This window comes from Arvicanthis niloticus, chromosome 4 (genome assembly GCF_011762505.2).
Source record: "Arvicanthis niloticus isolate mArvNil1 chromosome 4, mArvNil1.pat.X, whole genome shotgun sequence".
NCBI lineage: Eukaryota > Metazoa > Chordata > Mammalia > Rodentia > Muridae > Arvicanthis > Arvicanthis niloticus.
Genome location: NC_047661.1, coordinates 93,153,844 through 93,174,267, shown reverse-complemented (window position 1 = coordinate 93,174,267; position 20,424 = coordinate 93,153,844). Strand labels below are relative to the sequence as shown.

At 35.2% G+C, this 20,424-nt stretch overlaps 1 protein-coding gene across 2 annotated transcripts in view; it reads right to left on the bottom strand.

Annotated features, from left to right (window-relative positions):
- The window catches only part of Olfm3 (olfactomedin 3), a 194,344-nt gene that overhangs the window by 21,240 nt on the left and 152,680 nt on the right, over positions 1-20,424 (bottom strand). For both annotated transcript variants that reach the window (XM_034500498.2, XM_034500497.2), the window contains exons 2-4: positions 12,541-12,687; positions 5,510-5,665; positions 301-520 (exon numbers count right to left, since the gene is read on the bottom strand). In XM_034500498.2, the coding sequence (XP_034356389.1) occupies positions 301-520; positions 5,510-5,665; positions 12,541-12,687 (523 nt within the window). The remainder of the gene's footprint in view (positions 1-300; positions 521-5,509; positions 5,666-12,540; positions 12,688-20,424) is intronic.

Genomic DNA, 20,424 nt, shown 5'->3' with positions numbered 1-20,424 from the left:
CTCCTGCCAAGCAAGGATGGCTGTACCATATTTTAAAAAAGGCAACTTCCACCCAATTCTGTAGCTAACACACTTCATATATCCAGCTTACTAGTTATCTGAAGCCATGGGACCTTAACATGGCAGAAACTTAAACAAAAGTTCTCAGCCATGCTCAAGTGACTAAGGGACACTTGGTCCTGTAATTCAGGCCTGACTCCCTATAACTAGGTCCTTCCCTCTAACTTTTTTCTGTGTTAGAATACAGTCTCCATGGAAACTGAATCTAACGAGTTAAGCCAATGAAAGAACTGTACTCACTCAGCTTTTTCATGCAGTCGCGAAGCCTGGTTTCTAAGCTAAGGACCCGTTGATGCAGTTCTTCATAGTCATAGGCACCAATTTCCTCCTGAATCCCAGTGAGGACTGAAGACAGGTTTCGAATTTCCTCCTTGAACTGTGTGATGAGCTTTGCATCGGTCTTATACTGCTCCAACACTGGGATCAGGGGCAGTAGCTCATCCATTTTCTCTTTCAACTCCTGTGGAAAGCAGTAGAATGTTTCCAAGAGCCATTTAAAACGGAAAAGGCAGCTATGTTCTTTGAATTAAGACGTGAAAAGGAACTTATTAAAACAGCTTCAAAGGTTTTCATTGATAATTTGGTTGACATCATGTAGACTTTGGTAATGTAAGTGGCCACATGACTCTTGGTAATAAATTTTCCTATCTCAGCTTGTCAACATAGCAACCATTCTTTGAGAGATGATGTGCACTGCTTATAAAATAAATTGATCTTTACTATAATTAGAAAAAACTTCCTATCATAGCAATTACGGTCTTTTGGATTTTCTTACCTTCTGTTAGAGTTTTATAACCTGAATAATACATCATCTCATTTGGAAACAGAGATGTGATCCCATTTTCCAATGATGTATTGAATAGCAATACTGGAAAGAGATCAAATATCTTATGAGAGACATCAGGGGAAATTAATACCTATACCATAGAACTACATTAAGAAAAAATTTTTGATTCTAGATCTACCTTTTTTTTTTTTAAATTTAAGGCTGTTTCTAGAACCAGTTGTTGGTGTTTCTGGTGTTTGTTTGTTTGTTTGTTTGTTTGTTTTTGTCTTTCATTTCTGCTTAGGTGTTCCCTGTCCTTTGGAATACTCATTTTAGGACAACTTTGTTAGGAAGGTAAGTTCAACTACATAATAAATCATACAAAGTTTCACAAAAGCTGATGAGATATGTGCTGCTGTTTCTATTTGGAATCATTAACTAAACTTTGTGTCCACTTGTCTTCTAGCATAGATAATTAAGATGTCATTACCGATGGCAGAATTATTTACCTACCAAGTAGTGAATTAACTCCTTAATAAAACAAGGTGCATAACTTATATAACAGTTGGGCCAGTTGCACAGAGCTGTTCAACATTAAAACACTGATTTTTGTCAAGGGACCAAACAATGTATGTTATCAATTTTCTTTATTTCTCATCACCACAAGCCTGGGCCACAAGTTTTACCTGCACCTTCTCTACTTGTCATATATATTTCTCTACCTTTAATTTCGTAGATATAAACAACAAAAGTATTGCAAGAGTTTAAGTTAGCTGTGAATTTATTGCAGATGATATAATCTGTTGAAAGAGTTATAAGTATGTCCCTTTGAGAATAACCCATAGGCTCTGTCAGAAACCATGCTGTATAATTATATAAGGAGCTGAAAATTACATTTTTCAATTAGAGTTAGAAAATGTTATTACTATAAGTACATTTGAGTAGCAGAAGCTCCCGTTGCTGCTCTGATTAATGGGTTTGTGTTTCTGGTGGGGAAATTTCTACACGCTCTTCAAACCTGGAAATCTTTGAATGTCTCTGTATGTACAAGCTGAATGAGATGATTAGCACAATCTCAGCAATGAAAAAAGACTGGTAACTTTTGCAGTCAAAAGGTAGAACAGCAGAACTTGCTCATTTTAGGGCTCATCTTGAAATAAACATTGGTTTAAGCATCTTGCAGTACCCCTAAAGGGAGATAAAATTGTTTCACTAGAATTTTAATGATAAGAGTTCTGCTCATACCTATAATAACTGTCAAAATTGAACACTTTACATTTTACTCTGTGTGTGTGTGTGTATGTGTGTGTGTGTCTGTGTGTGTGTGTGTGTATTCAAAGGAGAAATCTGATGTCAAAGTTTCAGAAGTTTCTTATCTCTGATGAATTAAAAAGTATTTTTACTTATTTAAAAATTACTAGACTTTTGACAATCAATTTTGAGCCTTTGAACACTTATTAGAGGACCCTGGTGTATTATATAATATATATTATATAATATATATTATATATTTTTAGATATATATATTAGAGGACCCTGGTATATATTATGTTATATACCAGGGTCCTCTAATATATATATATATATATATATATATATATATATATATATATATATATATATATATATATCTAAAAATATAATCCCATAAATCTGACATTGTTGATACCTTCTAGAATTTTACTTTCAACTATGTAGCTCTGACAATATCCAGAGTAGTTGCCAACAACAGTTGGTCTCAATATGATGGCTAGCTGAGCTTTCCACCTGAAAGATCACAGAAGGAAAAGTTGACAGTGTTTGTCATGAGATGAAAGTTTGGCAGCAGGAGAGAGGGTTTTTTTTATAGAGTAATTTTCCACTTAAGCTTGGGTTTTAACCATTCTACTTGTAGCATATGTCATCTCAGCATCTAGAAGGAAATGTGATTCAGGGAAGAAATGAGCTTCAGAAGCATGCTTAGGACACTTAATTATCAGTATGATTTGTGTGTAGAGGAGTGAGCTCATAAATATGGGAATTTTGGCATGTGTATTGGTATGTATATGGATGTGTGCATATTTATATGTTTATGTATGTGTGTGCCCATGTGTGTGAATGCTGTTGTCATAAGTGTACATATGAATGTATGTGACTATGTGTGAGTTTGTGTGTGTATGTGTGTGTGTATATGTATGTGTATATGTGTATATACATATGTGTGTATGTGTGTGTGTATATGTGTGTGTATATATGTGTGTGCGTGTGTGTATGTGTGTATATATATGTGTGTGTGTGTATGTGTGTGTATATATGTGTGTGTGCGTGTGTGTATGTGTGTGTTTGCGTGTGTGTGTGTGTGTGTGTGTATGTGTATATTCACCACTGTTGAGGCCAGAGGTTGATTTTAAGTGTCTTTCACAATCACTCTATACTTATTAGGCTACATTGTCTACTTAACAAGCTTTGGGATATAGCTGCTTTGACTTTCTCAATGATGAGGACACAGTGTGCCTTCCCCCAAACCCTGTCACTATTTCATGTGTGCTGCAGATCAGAAATCATGTCCTTATGCTTGTACTAGCAATAATTTACAAACTTTACCGACTCTGCAGTCCCTGTTATTTTAATTTTAAATCAAAGCCTTGTTTATCAGTTTACACCTACAGGTTTAGAGCTAGTTGTTGTCAATCAAAATCTTCATCAGGTATTAGAAAATGTACTCATTGTGTATTAGTTTATCTGGTGGGGCCAAAAACAGTAAAATAGTGCTTGCCTTGTTGAATGGGTGTGGTGATTGAACCAATTAATAGATAAAAGTGCTCAGAACTCTGCTGTGAATATGTGTGTCCAAAATAATGGTTATTATTTTGAAAACTGATATTTAGACTTGGACATTCCCAACATGTCTCTGAAATCATCATATGAACTATGAAAAAAAGCAAAATTATAATCACCTGATATTTTCTAAAAATTCAATTTTCTAATTGGCACCATGGCTTTCACTAGGGAAAATCCTTTATACACTAGGGCAAATATGTTTTTGGTTTTTCTCATCTTTCTTTTTTTCCTACAGATGCATCCCCAGCCCTGCTGACCCAGGGAAGCTTACATGGGTCCCTCGATTTTACCACGTCTTTAGAACTATTTTCTCCTGATGTACAGTATGGGCTCCTGCTCTCCAGTTGCTGCTTCTTCTGACAGTGCTTCTCTCCTCCACTTAGCATCACAACCTTCTCTTTTGATAATGACACAGCTTCAGGTTCACACTGCTGCTTTACCATCTACATCCCAATTCTGAGCAGAGAAACCCTGTTCAACTTCTAGATCCTCTCTGAAATTTTGTATTTCACAAGAAAGGCCACATCCAACATTGTTTTCCTGAACACTGTCAACATCACCTAATTCCTTAGTAGATTATCAGTGGACAAATGAATCTCCCTTTGTGTTCTTAAATGTTGATGCTACGTCCTTTGAGCCCAGTCCACTTCCCTCTTAGCTGCTTTTCAAGGGAAGAGTTTGTGCTTCATTTTTCTAGGAAGGGCATGACCCTGTCTCACAGAGTGTATGTATGTGCTCAATGAATTCTGGTTGACATGGATCCTGTCCAGAACTTTATATCTTTCCCTGTTTATCATTTTCCTGTATTTTTTTCTGTTTATCTAGCTCAGTTTTATTTTCTTTAATTTTCACGTGTATTGTATATTCTATTATAACCCATTCTTTTCTTCTTTCTCTTTTTCAAATACATCTGTTTTGTATAAATCTCTCTTTAACTCAGTTTTCCCACTTCTCTCTTGCCACTATCCTCAACTTTTATGTCCTGTTTCTTCTTTTGAAATTTGACATGCATTGATGTCTGTCATCTATACCTCTGCTCTGATATTCTAGAGGCCACAGAAAAAATTCTAAATCATGATGATTTCTATATGATTATAATGTGCCTTTTAAAGATGCTGTTTGTCTCTGACCAACTCAAACCCTTGACCACAAGCTTGAACTCAACCTACTCCCTTCACTCTGGGATTGAACTTCATTGTCTAATTAACAAAGGGACAAGAGATAGTATCTATGGGCCACCTTAAGGTTGTTGAAGACTCAGTGCTATCCTTTTTGTGACAAAGCAATACTTTTAAAAAGAGGCTCAAGTGACATTATTAGATCAAGAAGTTTTTTTTTTCAAAAAATGACTCTGTCATATATTATTAAGTCTGCCCAGTAAGCTTAACACATTTTTCCATTTCTAGCATTTAGATAATTGGCATTAAACCACCTAAAATATTTTTTAAAGATTTAATTTATATAAATTTTGAAAACTATCCTTTTAAAGACCCTGTCATCAATGATATTTTTGCTTCCTTTAATAATTTACATCTTCACAGTAGCATAAATTGATTAGAAAAATCTTTAATGACATAATTATTAATTTTTTCTAGGAATTTCCCATTTTCTTAGATGGTAATGTACCTGTAATTCTACCCAGAAACTCCACATTTCTCTGATGGGCAGCACCTTAAAAAAAAAAATAACAGTCTTCTATGTGTTCCTGGCTGCTGGCTAATGGTCACTATTTAATGGCGAGGCAGTTGTGTCCCCAGTGAGTCTTTAACTTTGTACATGGGCCCATGAATAGCGATTTTCAGCTGAGTGATATGCTAGCTGTATACTATGCTGGACTGTCAAGATTGCAGAATTCACACCTACTTGAAAATGCTTGGTCATTAGCGTTTTCCGGTCATCTTCAATCTGCCGAAACTTGGCCTTCAGCCCTTTCATTTGGGTTTCCATTTTTAAGACATACTGAAAATCTCTCTGAGTCCTCAAGTTTAAGACTTCTATAGACTGGGACATATTCTGTACCTGTTTAAAAAAAGTCATTGGTTATGCATTATTCTCAGTATATGGATCCTTGAAATCTCTACTAAAATATAAAAATGTTACTAACATGAAGCACAGAAGAACCAAATCAGCAAGGGCATGTCTGCTGTCTCATTTTAAACAAGATTCCTTACAATAAGCTTTCAAAAATTCTAACAAAAGAAAATTATACCTATGCATGTCCTAACAATTGGCCATGCATCATTAGTAATGGTCACACAAGCAAAAAGCTAGTAGATTAGAAAAAAAAATTAAAATTAGTTTCATTTCAAGGCTTCGTAAGGTAATAATACCCAAGATAATGCTTCTTGACATAAAATGTGTCTGTAAATGCTGTTTGTAACTTTGAAATGCTAGGGGGACCTAGCAACAGTGTATAGTACTGACAGGTCCAACAGAGTTCAATCATGTTGAGACAGAAGAATAAGGAAGAAGAATGAGGTGGAGACTTCATGAAGGATGAAAAAAGTTATGTGAAAAAAATCTGTAGATGGAAAGGCTGGTCTCCCTCAATCCCCACCACTTAAATCATCATCTCAGCAGGTGCAGAGCACACTCAGACTGTCTGAAGCTGGTCTATTGTTATAGTACTAATATATACCCCAAGGTGGAACTTTAAAATTGCTAAGGACACAGACAATGACTGAACTACTTTGCAGAGTTAAGTGTAGCAGAACACATGTAAGAAATTCTATCCAGTTGCAAATGAACTCAAAATGCAAATGCCTCCAAAATCCTGGGATGTGTAGCATAAAAGTCAGGATCTTTTGTTCAGTGGAATGCTGAGCTACTGAATTATCTTTCTTATGTCCAACCCTCTTCTTATTTGTAAAGAAACTATATATCTTATATATCATATATGATACCCTATACCCTGTCTCTGCTGCAACTCTGTGTCTTTGTTCAATTCTGTGTTCTCAAACAAAGAAACCTGGACCCTCTTCAGATGAGCTCACTGAACCCTGATATCAACTCCCTTTGATTTCAATGCATTTAAATCATGATGATTCTAAAATACTCTGAGGGGTGACACTGAGTTGACCAGGACAAGTGCTGGGAGTGTTGGAACACCTTCTAAGTAGCATGGCATATGTTTGAGGGACTTGGGAAATAGTAACCACATAAAGTGCCTTATATATAGGCAGAAACACATGTTAAGCTGATGGCACTGGTCCAGGTCCATTAAGCCCCAAGGCTATTTAGAAGTAGGAAATGGGTGACCTAGAAAGAGTGCAGAAATGAAAGGAAAGCTGCTCTAATTTTTGTGGCAGCAAAATCCTGGAAGCAAAGAGAAAGCTTGTAATAGAGGGAAGCAGTTGGATGAAGAAACATCTAAGAATAAATTATTGTGAAGACAAAGATGGATGTCTACAACCCTGGTGCTTCTCAGCAACAACTTCATCATCACCTGGAAGCTTGTCAAAAATGCGAATCCTAGGAACCTTACAAAGACACTCAATTAGTCTGCATATTTATCAAGATTTCCAAGTGATTCCTACAACTGACTTTTAAAGCTTGAGATATCCCATTCATCTGGGAAGGTTTTCTATAAAAGATAAACATAATATGGATACAGAATTTGATCATTTGTCATAAATAAAATACAGTCACCCATGCAAATGATAATATGATCTATTAAGAAAAATTATGAAGAAATGCACATAAAAGAATTAGAAAAATATGCAGTAGGCTGTTAATATTAGATTTCTGATATATTTTTGGTTGTGAGCCTAGCCATTATCAGCTGAACCATCTCTCCAGCCCTAGATTTCTCAAAGAGGAAAGAACTTTCTGTATTTATATGGTGTATATATAAACCCATTTTGATTAAATGATATTTTTGTTTGCATTAATGAATATACCAAAGGTTGAGCCCCAAAAAGATGATAGGATTTCAAATAGTTCTTTTTTTTTTAGATATATGAATGTGCGCTTCCATTTATTTTTCAATAAATATGTATTACTTAGTAATTAGTAGAATGAAATTGAAAGGAATACATATGAACAAAATAATATGAATAAATAATCATATGAATGAACTAAATAATACATATGAATAAATAATCTGTTCAGAGATACACTTTTTCATAAGGAAAAATTATGAAGATTAACGCAAATACCAGTTAGCTCAAAAGAGACCATGTTGATACATTGCTCAGAACTGTCATTTTTAGAAAAAGCAGTGAATTCCTGTGCCTGGGCTTGCCTCAGTTCTTTACCTTTTGTCAGACAAGTCAAGTTTTTTTATCCTTTTCCTGTGATGGCTTGATGTTTAGTCCTCCCCTATGTTCATACTGTCTGTTCCAAACATGACATACTGTGACTTATATTAAAAGTAATTTTAAAATATGTTCTTGGACAATGTTAGCAAAGGCCCTTGATCTATCCTCCTCATCACAGGCTGCATCTTCACATTTTTTTACTTGCAAGATGTTACACAGAACCAGACATAGAATAAGCGCTTAATAAATATTTCCTGAGAAAATCATGTTAGTTTTCAAACAGTATAATGAATAATTTGTATCTTAATATTTTAGGGAAAGGATTTTTCTCCCTACAACTGTTGTACACAGAAATATATGATGACAAATATTTCTCAATGTAAAATTCTTATATTCAGTAAGCTTCATATTTATTGTAGTTCAATAGAAAATTAGAAACAGTGTTGAACTCATGAAACCATCATCATGGATAAAAGCATTATTTTCAAAGCAATTTTCTAACCTCATTGAGAGCTAAGCATTTGCATTAAAGAAACTCGTTTCCTATTTAAATATGTAGCAGTTTGTGAAGATACCCATCCTTAGCATGGTTAATAGCCTCCTAAGAATTTTCTATACCTAATCATATTTCACACAATTAGAATATAATGGGCAAGAGGAAATATTCAGAATTGAGTTAAAAGAGAGTCCCTTATTTTACATTCTACTTGGACATCTCAATTGAATTTTCAATTTGATTTGTTTTATGGGAAAATGCATTGAGAGAATTTTTGATGAGACTTAGTTGTGACCATCTATATTATACAGACTTGAATAATTGCAGGAACTATATCTGTGGTATAAGATACAATTTAAAGTGTCTAAATGGACAGAATTCGGGTCTGATTGGCCTTCAACTCTTCCTAAGAGCTTTCTAGTATTGATGGAAGCTACTCCCTTGAGCAAACATTTCCTGATAATAAAGGACACTGACTTCTCCATTATGTGATTCATTGGAAGGATACCCATGTTTCTTCTTATGCTCTGTTTCTCTCTGAAGTAGATTTTCACTTTGACTTTTCATGTTTGTTTGGGATTTTATTGTCTTTTGAATGCTGGATGTCATCTTCTAGCTCACATACTGAAGGTTTGATTTTCAGATGACAGCACTATTTTGAGAGAGTCTAGAACCTTAAGAGGTGGGACCTAGCTGAAAGAAGTGAAGTTTCTAGGTGTAGGTCATCAAGAGGTGTTTCATGCCTATATTATTTCAATGTCCTTCCTCCCAGCTTCTTGTCTGCTGGTTTGCTCAAACACATGGTCTTTTTCATGACTGTTTGCCTTATCACACAGTCAAGGAAGACAAAGGCCACATGACCATGAGCCAAAGCCTCTAAAACCATAAGACAAAATAAATTCTTCCTGCTGTAATTTGTTATTCCTTGATATTTGTCACAACTATAAAAACTATTTAATGGACATCTACACTGTTTGGCAAAATCAATGTTTCTCATATCTGATCTTCTTTGAAGCATTTGTCCTCTTTGTTTGTTTTATTAATAAAATGCATGACATCTTTCTGAATGAAAACAAATAAGTGCATTCTTACTCTCAGTTATAACTATTACTCTGACTACTTTATATGAAAAAGCCTGTTGCTCAATGTGTTTGGCTAGCTTTGATTTAACAAAAAGAGCAGCAGTTCCTAGACTGGAAAGTTTGGTGTTAAAATGCTTTTGAAATCTTTAGGGTGAAGTATTATTTATAGTGTTCTTGAATTGATTTTATTGGTGAAAATATTGCTCACATCCTAGTCTAAAATCTTGCTAGGAAATATTGACTTGGGCAATGCAGGACTCATATAGCAATACACAAAAATATTTAGCTAACAGGATTTTAGACTAACAATTTTATTTCTGGTGCAGTAAGACTAAATGTAGATTCAGAAAGAGCCAGATTGTTTTTATGTAAATTAAAAAAATGAACCATGTCTTCTGTAAGTGTTGAATGGAGTAGATTAAAAAATATAAAACAAAAACAGAAATAATGGAAACAATAGTTTCATTAGATCTATAATAGACATTTCTGTTTTGACCTATAAAATTTATATTGAACTATATTAAATGGTTTTTGAAAAATTATGTATATGGTTTGTTTATGTAATGCTCTACTGAAAGATACTAAAACATAATATAAAGTACGATCGAAAAAATTTTTATTAGTGCATTTTATGTAGAAGTCAAAAGACTATTGAGGAATGTCAATAATCTAAGAGGAGATACAATTTTATAAAACAAAAATGTATTTAAAAGTTAAACCATTTTCTACCCAAATTAATTTCCCTAGTAATGCAACTAAATGTTAAATTTGAAATATTCATAAAAAAGATAATCAAGATTAGAAACCAATACCACAAAAGTAATTATAATATGCCTATAGTAATTTTTAACAGCTACAGATTCTAATAAAAATGGCACCTGCTCTAGTGGGAGTGGAGAGAATGGAATCTCATTATAAAAGAATGCTTGATGTCAGGAAGTGCATGCTGACAGGAGCCTGATATAGCTGTCTTTTTAGAGGTCTGCCAGAGTCTGACATATACAGAGGTGGATGCTCACAGCTAACCATTGAACTGATCAAAGGGTTCCTAATGGAGGAGTTAGAGAGAAGACTGAAGAAGCTGAAAGGGTTTGAGGCCCTATGAGGAAAGCAACAATACCAGCCAACCAGAGCTCCCAGGGTCTAAACCACCAGCCTGGAAGCACATAGGGAGGGACCCATGGCTTCAGCTGTATATGTAGTAGAGGATGGCCTTGTCGGGCATAGGTGGAAGAGGATATCCTTGGTCCTATGAAGGCTGGACGCAGAGTGTGGGGGAATTCGAGGGTGGGGAGGTGGGAGTTGGGGGGATAAGTGGGGGCACATCCTCATAGAAGCAGGAGGAGGGGGAATCGGATAGGGGTACCTGGGCGTGGAAAGGGAAATGAGGTAAGGGGTTAACATCTGAAATGTAAATAAAATATCCAATAATTAAAAAAAAAAAAAGAAGAAGAAGAAGGCTTGAGAAGAGACAGCCAATATGTGACAAGAACATCTCCAAGGACAGGGAAAGGAGGAAAGTGTAATGAGAATTTTGGTTTCTTTAAAAACACACTTACATTATATGAATTATGTTTCTTTCTTAATCTTAGGTGTAAGATGTGCGGCTGCTTCCGTTTGTTCACAAATGTTAACTATGATTGTCTCGTGCTCTATCTAGGGCTGCAGATAGTTTAAATCTGGGGACTAGATGGGACATAAATGTAAGAGCCCTGTTGGGCCAGCTGCTGCTTCCCCTTTCTGCTGTCCCTGCTGCTATTGCCTTTGTTGAATTTCTGGATATTCTGGTGACAAAGACTGGACTTGCCCCAAGGAACCTGATGACCCTAATCAGCAAGAAGTAGCCTAGAGAAGTATATGTCCTCTTCACACTTTCACCTTCTTTCTTCCCTTCCTAGAAATGGGGGTTTTGGAAGAAATTAAGATGGCATAAGGGTTGGAAGTAGGTAAAGATATAAGAACCCCCCAAAATAATAAAACAAATATGCTAACAGAAACGGACTAAGCTTTGTACAAAAACAAGAAAGCCGGCTTTTAAAAATACTGTTCATCAAAAGATTTTCAAATGATGCTCACAAAGGAAACCTTATGACAGATGGAAAAAAAAAAAGTTGCGGTAGCTGGCTTTAAGATAGTAAACATTTGTTTATATTAGCATGCTAGGTGCTTTCAATCCCCTATCTTAATTTTATATGAAAACCTTCCTATTCAGTGTCTGGAGTGTGTAATTACAAAAAATTCTCAACACAGTGAGCAGAGAGTGTCGTATCCTCGACTACACGTACTACCTAATTGATCTCTTTCTTTCCATGATACTTGAAATTCCCACGTGTTGTCACCCCTTGCATCACTCAGACCACCCCAGCTGTCCTACTGTATTCAGAACCCTTCACAGACAAGTCTGAATGGGGGTCATTGAAAGCACCATTCATTGCCTTTCTCCCTCCTAACTACATATAAACAACCTTTCATGAACTGACATTCGTCTGTAAATGGGAACAAATCAAGGGCGTTCTGCATTTGACTGTTATGGATCCAGCTTCAGTAAATTGTGGAGAGAATGCCATGGAGTGAGACTGAAGAGCTTAATGTTCAAAGGAATGATTTAGAGAATGATGATAAACACTTGGAATTATTCATTATCTGTCCAGATAGCTTGCATATTTTATGTCATTATTTTTAACTTCCTAGCAAGATTGTTAAAAAAGAGTCTAATGTAATGAGCTCAAAGAGCTTTGTGTGATGCTGAGAGTTGAATTGTCAGCATTGGAGGAGCACTCTCTACTTCCTTAGTTCTATAAGAGAAAAAAAAAGGTCATATATTAAGATATACGATAGAGAATATGTTTTTTAAAAAAGAAAAGTTGTGAAAGGTAAAAAGAAACCCCAAAATGGAGTAATATAGCATGAAGCTTGAGATATACATTCCAAAGAACAGGAAAGGCTCTTACTAAAAGAGAGCAAAAAACCAGGGAAACTATATTAATCAACCATAGTTTGTTTCTAAAGAGCAATAGATTTCAATAAAAATATGCCCAGAGAACATAAGCCACGTACCTTTTCCAGCAGCTGGCGGAGCTGCCTGCTTTTGGCATCTCTGGAACACAGGTTTTGTTCTGGAGCAACCACAGTACAAATGCATCGCCCGTCAGGGTCCTGGGCTGAGCTGTACACTTGCCACCCTTCTTTGGGGCTAATCTGAGTCTGGGGAAAAGCAAGAGCAAACACAAAAGAGAGTTTCACTATAGGGTATGAAGAAGACAGAGGTGTAGTATCATAAGGAGAAGTTTTCTATTTATTTATTTAAAGTTTTGTGTCTTTGTGAGTTTTGTTTTTCTTGTTGTTAATTTCTGAGTATATTTTTATACATGTGTGCAGGTCTGAGGACATACTCTTGTGTGCATGTTCTGAGGATCTTTCCACCTTGTGTTTGAGACAGGGCCTCTCACTGGCCTGGAATGCCCCAAAGCTGGCCAGCATTATGCAGTGATTTGTTAATCTCCCAATAGTAGGTTCAAAAATGCATGCTACAACACCTAACTTTCTATGTTAGTGTTGAAGATCAAATTCAGGTCTTCATGACTGCATAGCAATCAGCTTACTTACTCACTTCCAACCTTAGCCTTTGGTTCTTTGAAGTTGGATGAGAAAAATTAAACAATTTCCATTGATGACAGCATGATTCTGTTTTGTTTTCTTTACAAATGTCATAAGGAGTGCCGTGTACTCCAGAGTCTACATAATTTATCATCTGTTAATCTCACATCACTTCTCAATCTTTGTGTAGTTCTGCATTTGAACCTCATTTTAGACACTTCTAGACATCCAATTTCTCATATCTTACTGGTCTTTCTACATTAAATCTGCTAGTTTTTCCTTCACAGGGGAATGTAACTAATAGTATATATTTTCCTGTTCATTTCTCATGTTCAATATTCTGAAATAAAGCCCCAAATAATTCTTAAATAACTTCTGCATCCTACATCCTTAATCATTGGGCTCCTAACTTAAAAAGCATCCTCTCAGTTCTGATTCCAGTTCACTTCCAGTGACTTTACAATACAACCATACAAAGAATCAACAGAGGAGGAAGTCCTACTATTATTCTTTTCACAGAAATGGGATGTAGATTCCAATTCTAATCTTCTACAGTTCCTGCTATAGGCATCTTGCCAGTCATCTCATTCAAAAACAACAACAACAACATCTAACACACAGAATATGTTGTGAACACATATTGGGAGAGTCATAAACTATAAACTTGTGATAAGAATATCACAAGACTTGCCTTTCCTTTTTATAGAAAGAATATGCCACCAGACCTATCTTTCAGTCTGTTCATAGCTAGCTGATTTTTTTAAAAAAGTAATTCCTATGTTACTTTTTTTATTCCTGAGGGTATAGACTTCTTAATATAACATCTACTTTCTAGCTTTTCTTCCTGCATATCCAGTTTAAAGAGTTGTTCTTAGAATTACATATTATTAAAATTAGGTAATATGTAACTATAATTAGATTGTCCATTTTAGTTATAAGAGAAAAATTCAGAGATTATCTATAAGATGAAATAGAAATGACTTAGTAGAGTAGATTTTATGATTTAATTGAAAGCTTAAGCTGAGCACCAGTTTGTGGTTAATTTCTCTGGACATAGGCCCTTTGGGCTTCTTGTCCATATTGCAGACACATCTCAAATATGCCAGAAAATTAAAGGTTGGCTCTAGAATAAATTTAGCTTTTGGATAGAGGAGCAGGGCCACCCAATTATCATATTAAAATATTTTAAGAGCAGTGCAAACACTGATTATTAAGTGTGTCAGCATTCATATTGATGTGTACTTGCTGAGTGTTTCCTGGCTTCTATGCAACTTGTCACTCCAGGGCCAGTTGCCAGTCACTCTCTGTTGTTGACACAAGTGGAGAAGGTGAGTAGGCTTTGATGTTCCTTTAACATCCCTTGGCACATCATGATTAATAACAGTAAAGACTCTAGTCATATTTATACTTTCAATTGCCTTCTTCTAAGAATTATTGAAGAGTTATACCCTTCTTGACTGCAGTTACTTTGAACCATCTAAAGGACAAAATTTCACCTTTGCATCAAGAAAACTAAAGTGCTTAGCTGTTCTGTGGCTTTTGATACAAAACCCTGTAATGGGGACTATGACAAATAGTGAAGTCTTGTAAGTATTTCTAGCACTCTGTTTTAGGACCAACAAGCACAGAAAGGAAAACCAAAATCAGACTGACTGTAATCTCAGATGGAAGGACGTATGTAGGTATTTTTGGATACCTAGGACAAAAGAAAGACCTGCTCCAATTCTGACTTACTATAGCAATTATTCAAATATCAATAAAACTCAAGTACTAGGAAGATCAAGCATCTGTGGATCTCTAGCTGCTGTTGGGAGGATTGTGTAACTTATTGTCACTTAATATCTTGATATTTTGAGATAGAGGTGACATCATTTTGACCAACTTTGTAACAGGAAGTAAGTTTCCTACAGTCACAGGGTAAAGAATTAGTAGAATTGAGTTTTGAACTTGTGCAGTCTGATTACAGACCATAAGGCTTAAACACCATATTGAACTATGAATTATTTCTGTCTTAATACGGATGTTGCAACCCTGAAACAGCATCGATTTGTATGATGATGAAGCATAGTACTTGGATCTGGAAAGTGAATATAGTTGATTATGAGTGGCTCTAAGCATCCAGGCAGAGCAGCCATTATGGGTACAGTTCTCTTTGAACTCTTTGTGTTAATTAGAAGAACTAAATGAACTATTTAGCAGTTTTTAATATTACAACACTCATTAAATATTTAAGAATGTTCTAAATAAAAAAATTAAAACAATCATTTTTAACAATTGTATCTAGTCTGAGTTCTTTGATTATAATTTAATTGTGTATTTATGCTTTGCAAACATCAAGCTACCACATGGGAATTCCCCTCAACCATAGGGAGTTTGTGTTAAAAACAAAGCAAAACCAGTGTATCCTGAAAAGCAGAAAAAGAAATTCAAAATACATTGCATTTCAGTAGAGTTTACTTATAACATCTCTTCTCTTGTAATTGGATTCATTTCTTTGGAACCAATTGCCTTTAGAAACAGTATTTTATGCTACTTACAAGGATCTCATAGTGTAAAGAACTTAAAGCAGTTCTTTTTTCAAGCTACCATTTAGTACAAACTCGTACCTGTTTTCTACAATTTTCAACTCAGAGTTCAATATGCTCATCCTCTACATGTCAACTCACTGACAATCCTAAGCATGACTATAGAAGAACCAGACTCCTCCCCCACTCCCAGCAGCTGATTCTCAGCAGGAAGGGGCATTATTTTGTGTGGAAACACTTGGCCATTGTGACTCTAGAGAAGCAGCAAGGTAAGGGCCAGGCAAACAGAGTACTCCTGCAGAAGGAACTGCAGTCATTACCAGAGCCTAAACAACACAACGGAAAAGGAAAGGATCCCATATCTTTGAATGGAAACAAGTTTGTGGATTGAACATTATTACATTTTACTTTTCATGTTTAGTTTAAAAGTATTTAAAAAAAAATAAAGACCAAGGTAGAAAGAAATGAAGGGCCAAACTACTAAAACTGGGGTCCAACGTGAAAGATGTAAAGTAGAAAAAATATCACATTATTAAAACCTAGATTCTAAGGGTCACTTATCTGAGTGACTAAAAACCCCTATTAAATTCCTATCTAAGGATATGTCTTGCTTGCTCCAGAGGGTTAGGTGAGGAGGAGTGTATTAATGGCTTTGGTTACAGAGAAAGGGAAAATGTGAAAACAGGAATTAGAGAGAGGTTAAGAGATCATGCCAGAAGAAATATGCTGTGGAGGATGTGTTAATAAAGATGTCACTCTTGTAGCAGCTTTCTTGCTATTACTTATAAGAATTTTTGGAACTGAAATAAATAAATATCCTTCATTTAAGGAAACCTCCATGTTTTAAGGGGAAAATCCCAGTTATGAAAATAAAAGCAACTATAGAATTAGCAAAATCATCATCAAGTTTAAGGTGGCCATCTCTGTTCATATTGTTAGAAAACCCCAATGGGTTGGGAGTGGAAAGGGCCATAGAGGTAGTATTTGGTCACATGTCACTCTATACAATGGAAGTTTATATACATTTATTTTGCCCTTCCCTATGATCTCTGCATGGCCAGGACTCAGCGCTTCATGCGTCACCTTTCCACTGTGGAAAACTGAGGTTTTGGACCCGGAATTATCTTCCTGGAAAATTTCTTTTAGTCCCTACTTCTGTTTCAGCATCCCAAACAAAAATATATCTACTGTCCTCCTTTATATGAACCTTCTACAAAGAATGTATTCTCACTCTCTTTGTACTCTCGAGATTTGTTATTCAGAGCTTTCAACCAACTCTCGCTAATTTACGTAGTTGTTCTAGCACGTAATGGTCATTGCCTGATGTTTTAAGAGACAAAAACAGTCAGAAAATACAGCAATGTGATGGAAAGGCAGTGTGTACAAGAGCCTGGGCTCCTTCCTTACTACTGCAAAACAAACCCTAAACACTCCCAATCAATAATGGGTCGTAATACTAGACATCATCATTCATAACTATAAAACACATTTGTTATTTTAGAGTAAGGTCCTTGGAAGATACCGACAGTGTTTTTCAGAGAATTATAGTCAGTTAAACTGACTAATGCATCAGAGTAGTTGCATATGAGGAGACACCAGATAGACGTCTGAAAACGTAGCAAAAAAATTTGCTTCTGCCCACAGGTCCCTTCAAGGCCTCTTCCTTTCACAGCAGTAGGGCTGGCTCTTTGGGAACAGTGTCTGCTGAACACTCTCTGCTTTTTTAATTGCTCTTTTCCAGGGTATTCTTGGTAAGCCTTCCACAGCATGAGGGATTTTTTAGAAGCTAAGCATACAGGGGATGTGACTCTGCATCAGAGAGAAGGGCCAGAGGGGGCCTGAGCCTGCAGAGACCTGAAGACAACTCTCTAAGCTTCTCCAAAGGCCATAAGCCCACTCCTGTGTGTAGAAGAGAAAAAAAATGAAGCAATAAAAATAAGAATATACATTTGAAGAAAAATATGAGGGACTTCATCACTTAGTAAAAAAGTCTATTTAAATAGCCCCTGGTAGACAGTGTCCTGCAATTTGTAACCCACCCTTAGCTCTTGAAACAACCACACACTGCTATTTCTGAGGCACCTGCCATAAACCAATTTATTTATTTATTTATTTTTTAATAACATTTCAAACTGTCTTTCTTGCTTCAATTTTAGGCCAGCTGAAAAAAATTAAAGCTATGATAATATTTATATAACTACATTGTTTTTCTTTCTGTTACTTTGCTGTACAAACTTAAAACCTATTTTGAGATGTGAGATGTGTGTGTGTGTGTGAGAGAGAGAGAGACTTCTGTGTGTTACTAGCTCATATCATTTATACTGATTAACATAGAGGTAGAAATTAGAAGTGAAAAAATTGATGAGAAAAGCAGACCCACTACATTTTGTTGTACTTAATGTACTAAAGAAGCATCTGGTTTTTTTTTTTTTTTTTTCGTTTTTTTTTTTTCTTTTTCACCTAATTGGACAGAAAGCTATGGAGAAACAGAATTAATGATCCTCTATTTTTATAAGGGATTATTATAAAAAAAAAATCAGGTGAAAAATGTCTGTTTGTCCACAAACTTTCCTTACTACATCCAAAATGTGTGTGATGCCTCTCAGGAGCTTATCTTCTTCTTTATTGCAAGAAGTTTGAGAACAGTAGGTGTACAGCTGAGGTACATAGCTAGTTTCTTTCTCTTTAAGGCCAAGAAGATGAAGAAGCAAATTTCAAAAGGTGAGGCGATAGGTCTGTAGAAAATGGGTAGAAGAAAGTCAAGGAACATGAAAAACAGTTTGAGCAAGGCAGGGTGGACCCAGTAGACACTGGAAGCCATGAAGGTTATGGATTAACAATTGACATTATGGAGACATGGCTCACTGGACAGAACTGTGGTCTTATGGTTTGGTTCTACATGACTACTTAAAAAAATCTAATTGGTACCCTGAGTCAGCTGTCAGATCTGTACAGTATGGATCTTTGATTATCGAATTCAGGACTCAAATTAAATCCCAGAGCTCTAGGTTTCTGTGGAGTATCTTGACTGGGGCAAGGGTTAGACTGTGTGGGAAGGAAGCAGATGGAAGTTGCCCAGCACATTTTTCTTCCTCTCAGTTATGTGACCTATAACCTGTTGTACACATTGCATTTCTCTAAAACTTTAATTGAAAAAAAAATCTTTACTTACCATCTAAGATTTAATTTTCAATATAAGTAAACAATTGAATAAATAAATGATATTGCTAATGATAGCATGAACAGGCACAGACCAAACTGTTTCTAAGGTCTGATATAACCTTGCATCATCAACATTTTATATTCCTCTAAAAATGATCTGATTCACTCATTCTTCATCATACAGATTCTAAGCCATGAGCAATAATCTTGAATAATTAGATAATAGACACTAGTTTGAAGAAACAAATAAAATAAATAGAGGTTTTTGTTAATCTGTCTTCATTTCAGAATATATCAGAATACCCTTCACTAATATTTGATCAGGAACTGTAAATGAGACCTTCAGAATTTTTTATGGTTTTCTAAATTTGTCTTTATTTGCCAAGGAGGACCATCTAAAGTAAGAACTGTTGTGCTGAGATATATACATACCTATAGCAACCTAATTAGATTGATTATCAATCGAATAGCTTTCACTTCAAACTTAAAAATATAGTTAAAATCCTGAAAGAATCACGGATGTCTCCTGGAAATTTGGTGCTCTTTATTTAGTAGCCGTAGAAAATATAATTGTTGATGCATATATATATATATATATATATATATATATATATATATATTCAAATGAGTATACATCCCATACTTAATATGCCAAATTTGATAGATAATTTATCATTAGTTAAGGATTGTATTTCTAAAAGTATTAATTCTACAACTGTGTTTTAAAAACCATGTACTTGAACCTTGGAAAAAGTTGACTCAGTAAGTATTAAGCACCTCAGATTGTTTGTTGTATAAATGTGCATTAATGAGATATCATGCTGCCTGCATGGCTGTGGGTCTCCTTGACTGTTCTGCTGCCAGACCTTGCTATGCAAGTTATGAAGAAAGTTTCCACAGAAAAGTCATTATGGTACCATGAAGGACCTTAGAAAGGTAACATGCAGAAACCAGGTTAAATCTGATTCCATGCACTCTGCTGTTGCCTTCATACTGTGAGAAACTGTCGATTATGTAATTAATTCAATCGGACTACATGGCTAATTGTACATTGATTGGCTATTATTAGAAACTGCAAACAACTATTAAAATGGAGGATTTCTTTTCTTTTTATAGTCCAATAGAGTAATATACAAGGTAAAAACTCCAAATAGTATGTTCTTTGTGAATGTTTATTTGATAGCAGTACATTTTTTAGAATATGACTTTTATTTCAGATTTCACATTTTCATTTGAGAAACTACTAACTTATATATTTTTTGAAATATTGGAGTGTGGATGAACACATCTAATTTCAAAATAGGAGAGAAGAATTTGCTAAAATGTGGAAAAGATTGATACTCATGGATGAATACTATACAGGATCAATTTATGCCAGAAAAACATCTGTGTAAAATGTTAAATAATACAATAAGAAAGTTCTTTTTTTTTTTTTTTTAAATATTCAGGTATGTTTTTTTTTTTTTGTGATTCTCACTCTTTAGTGGTTTTAGTATCTTTTTTGGCATGCTTTAAATTACTGAGCTCGTTTTATAATTCACTTATGCTTAAAAAGACATTGGCTTCTCTGACTGAATTAATTACACACAGCCATAGGCGTTGCATTCCAAAGGAAGACCCTGCTGTGGCAAAAACAGATTAGGGAGAATACTTTCTA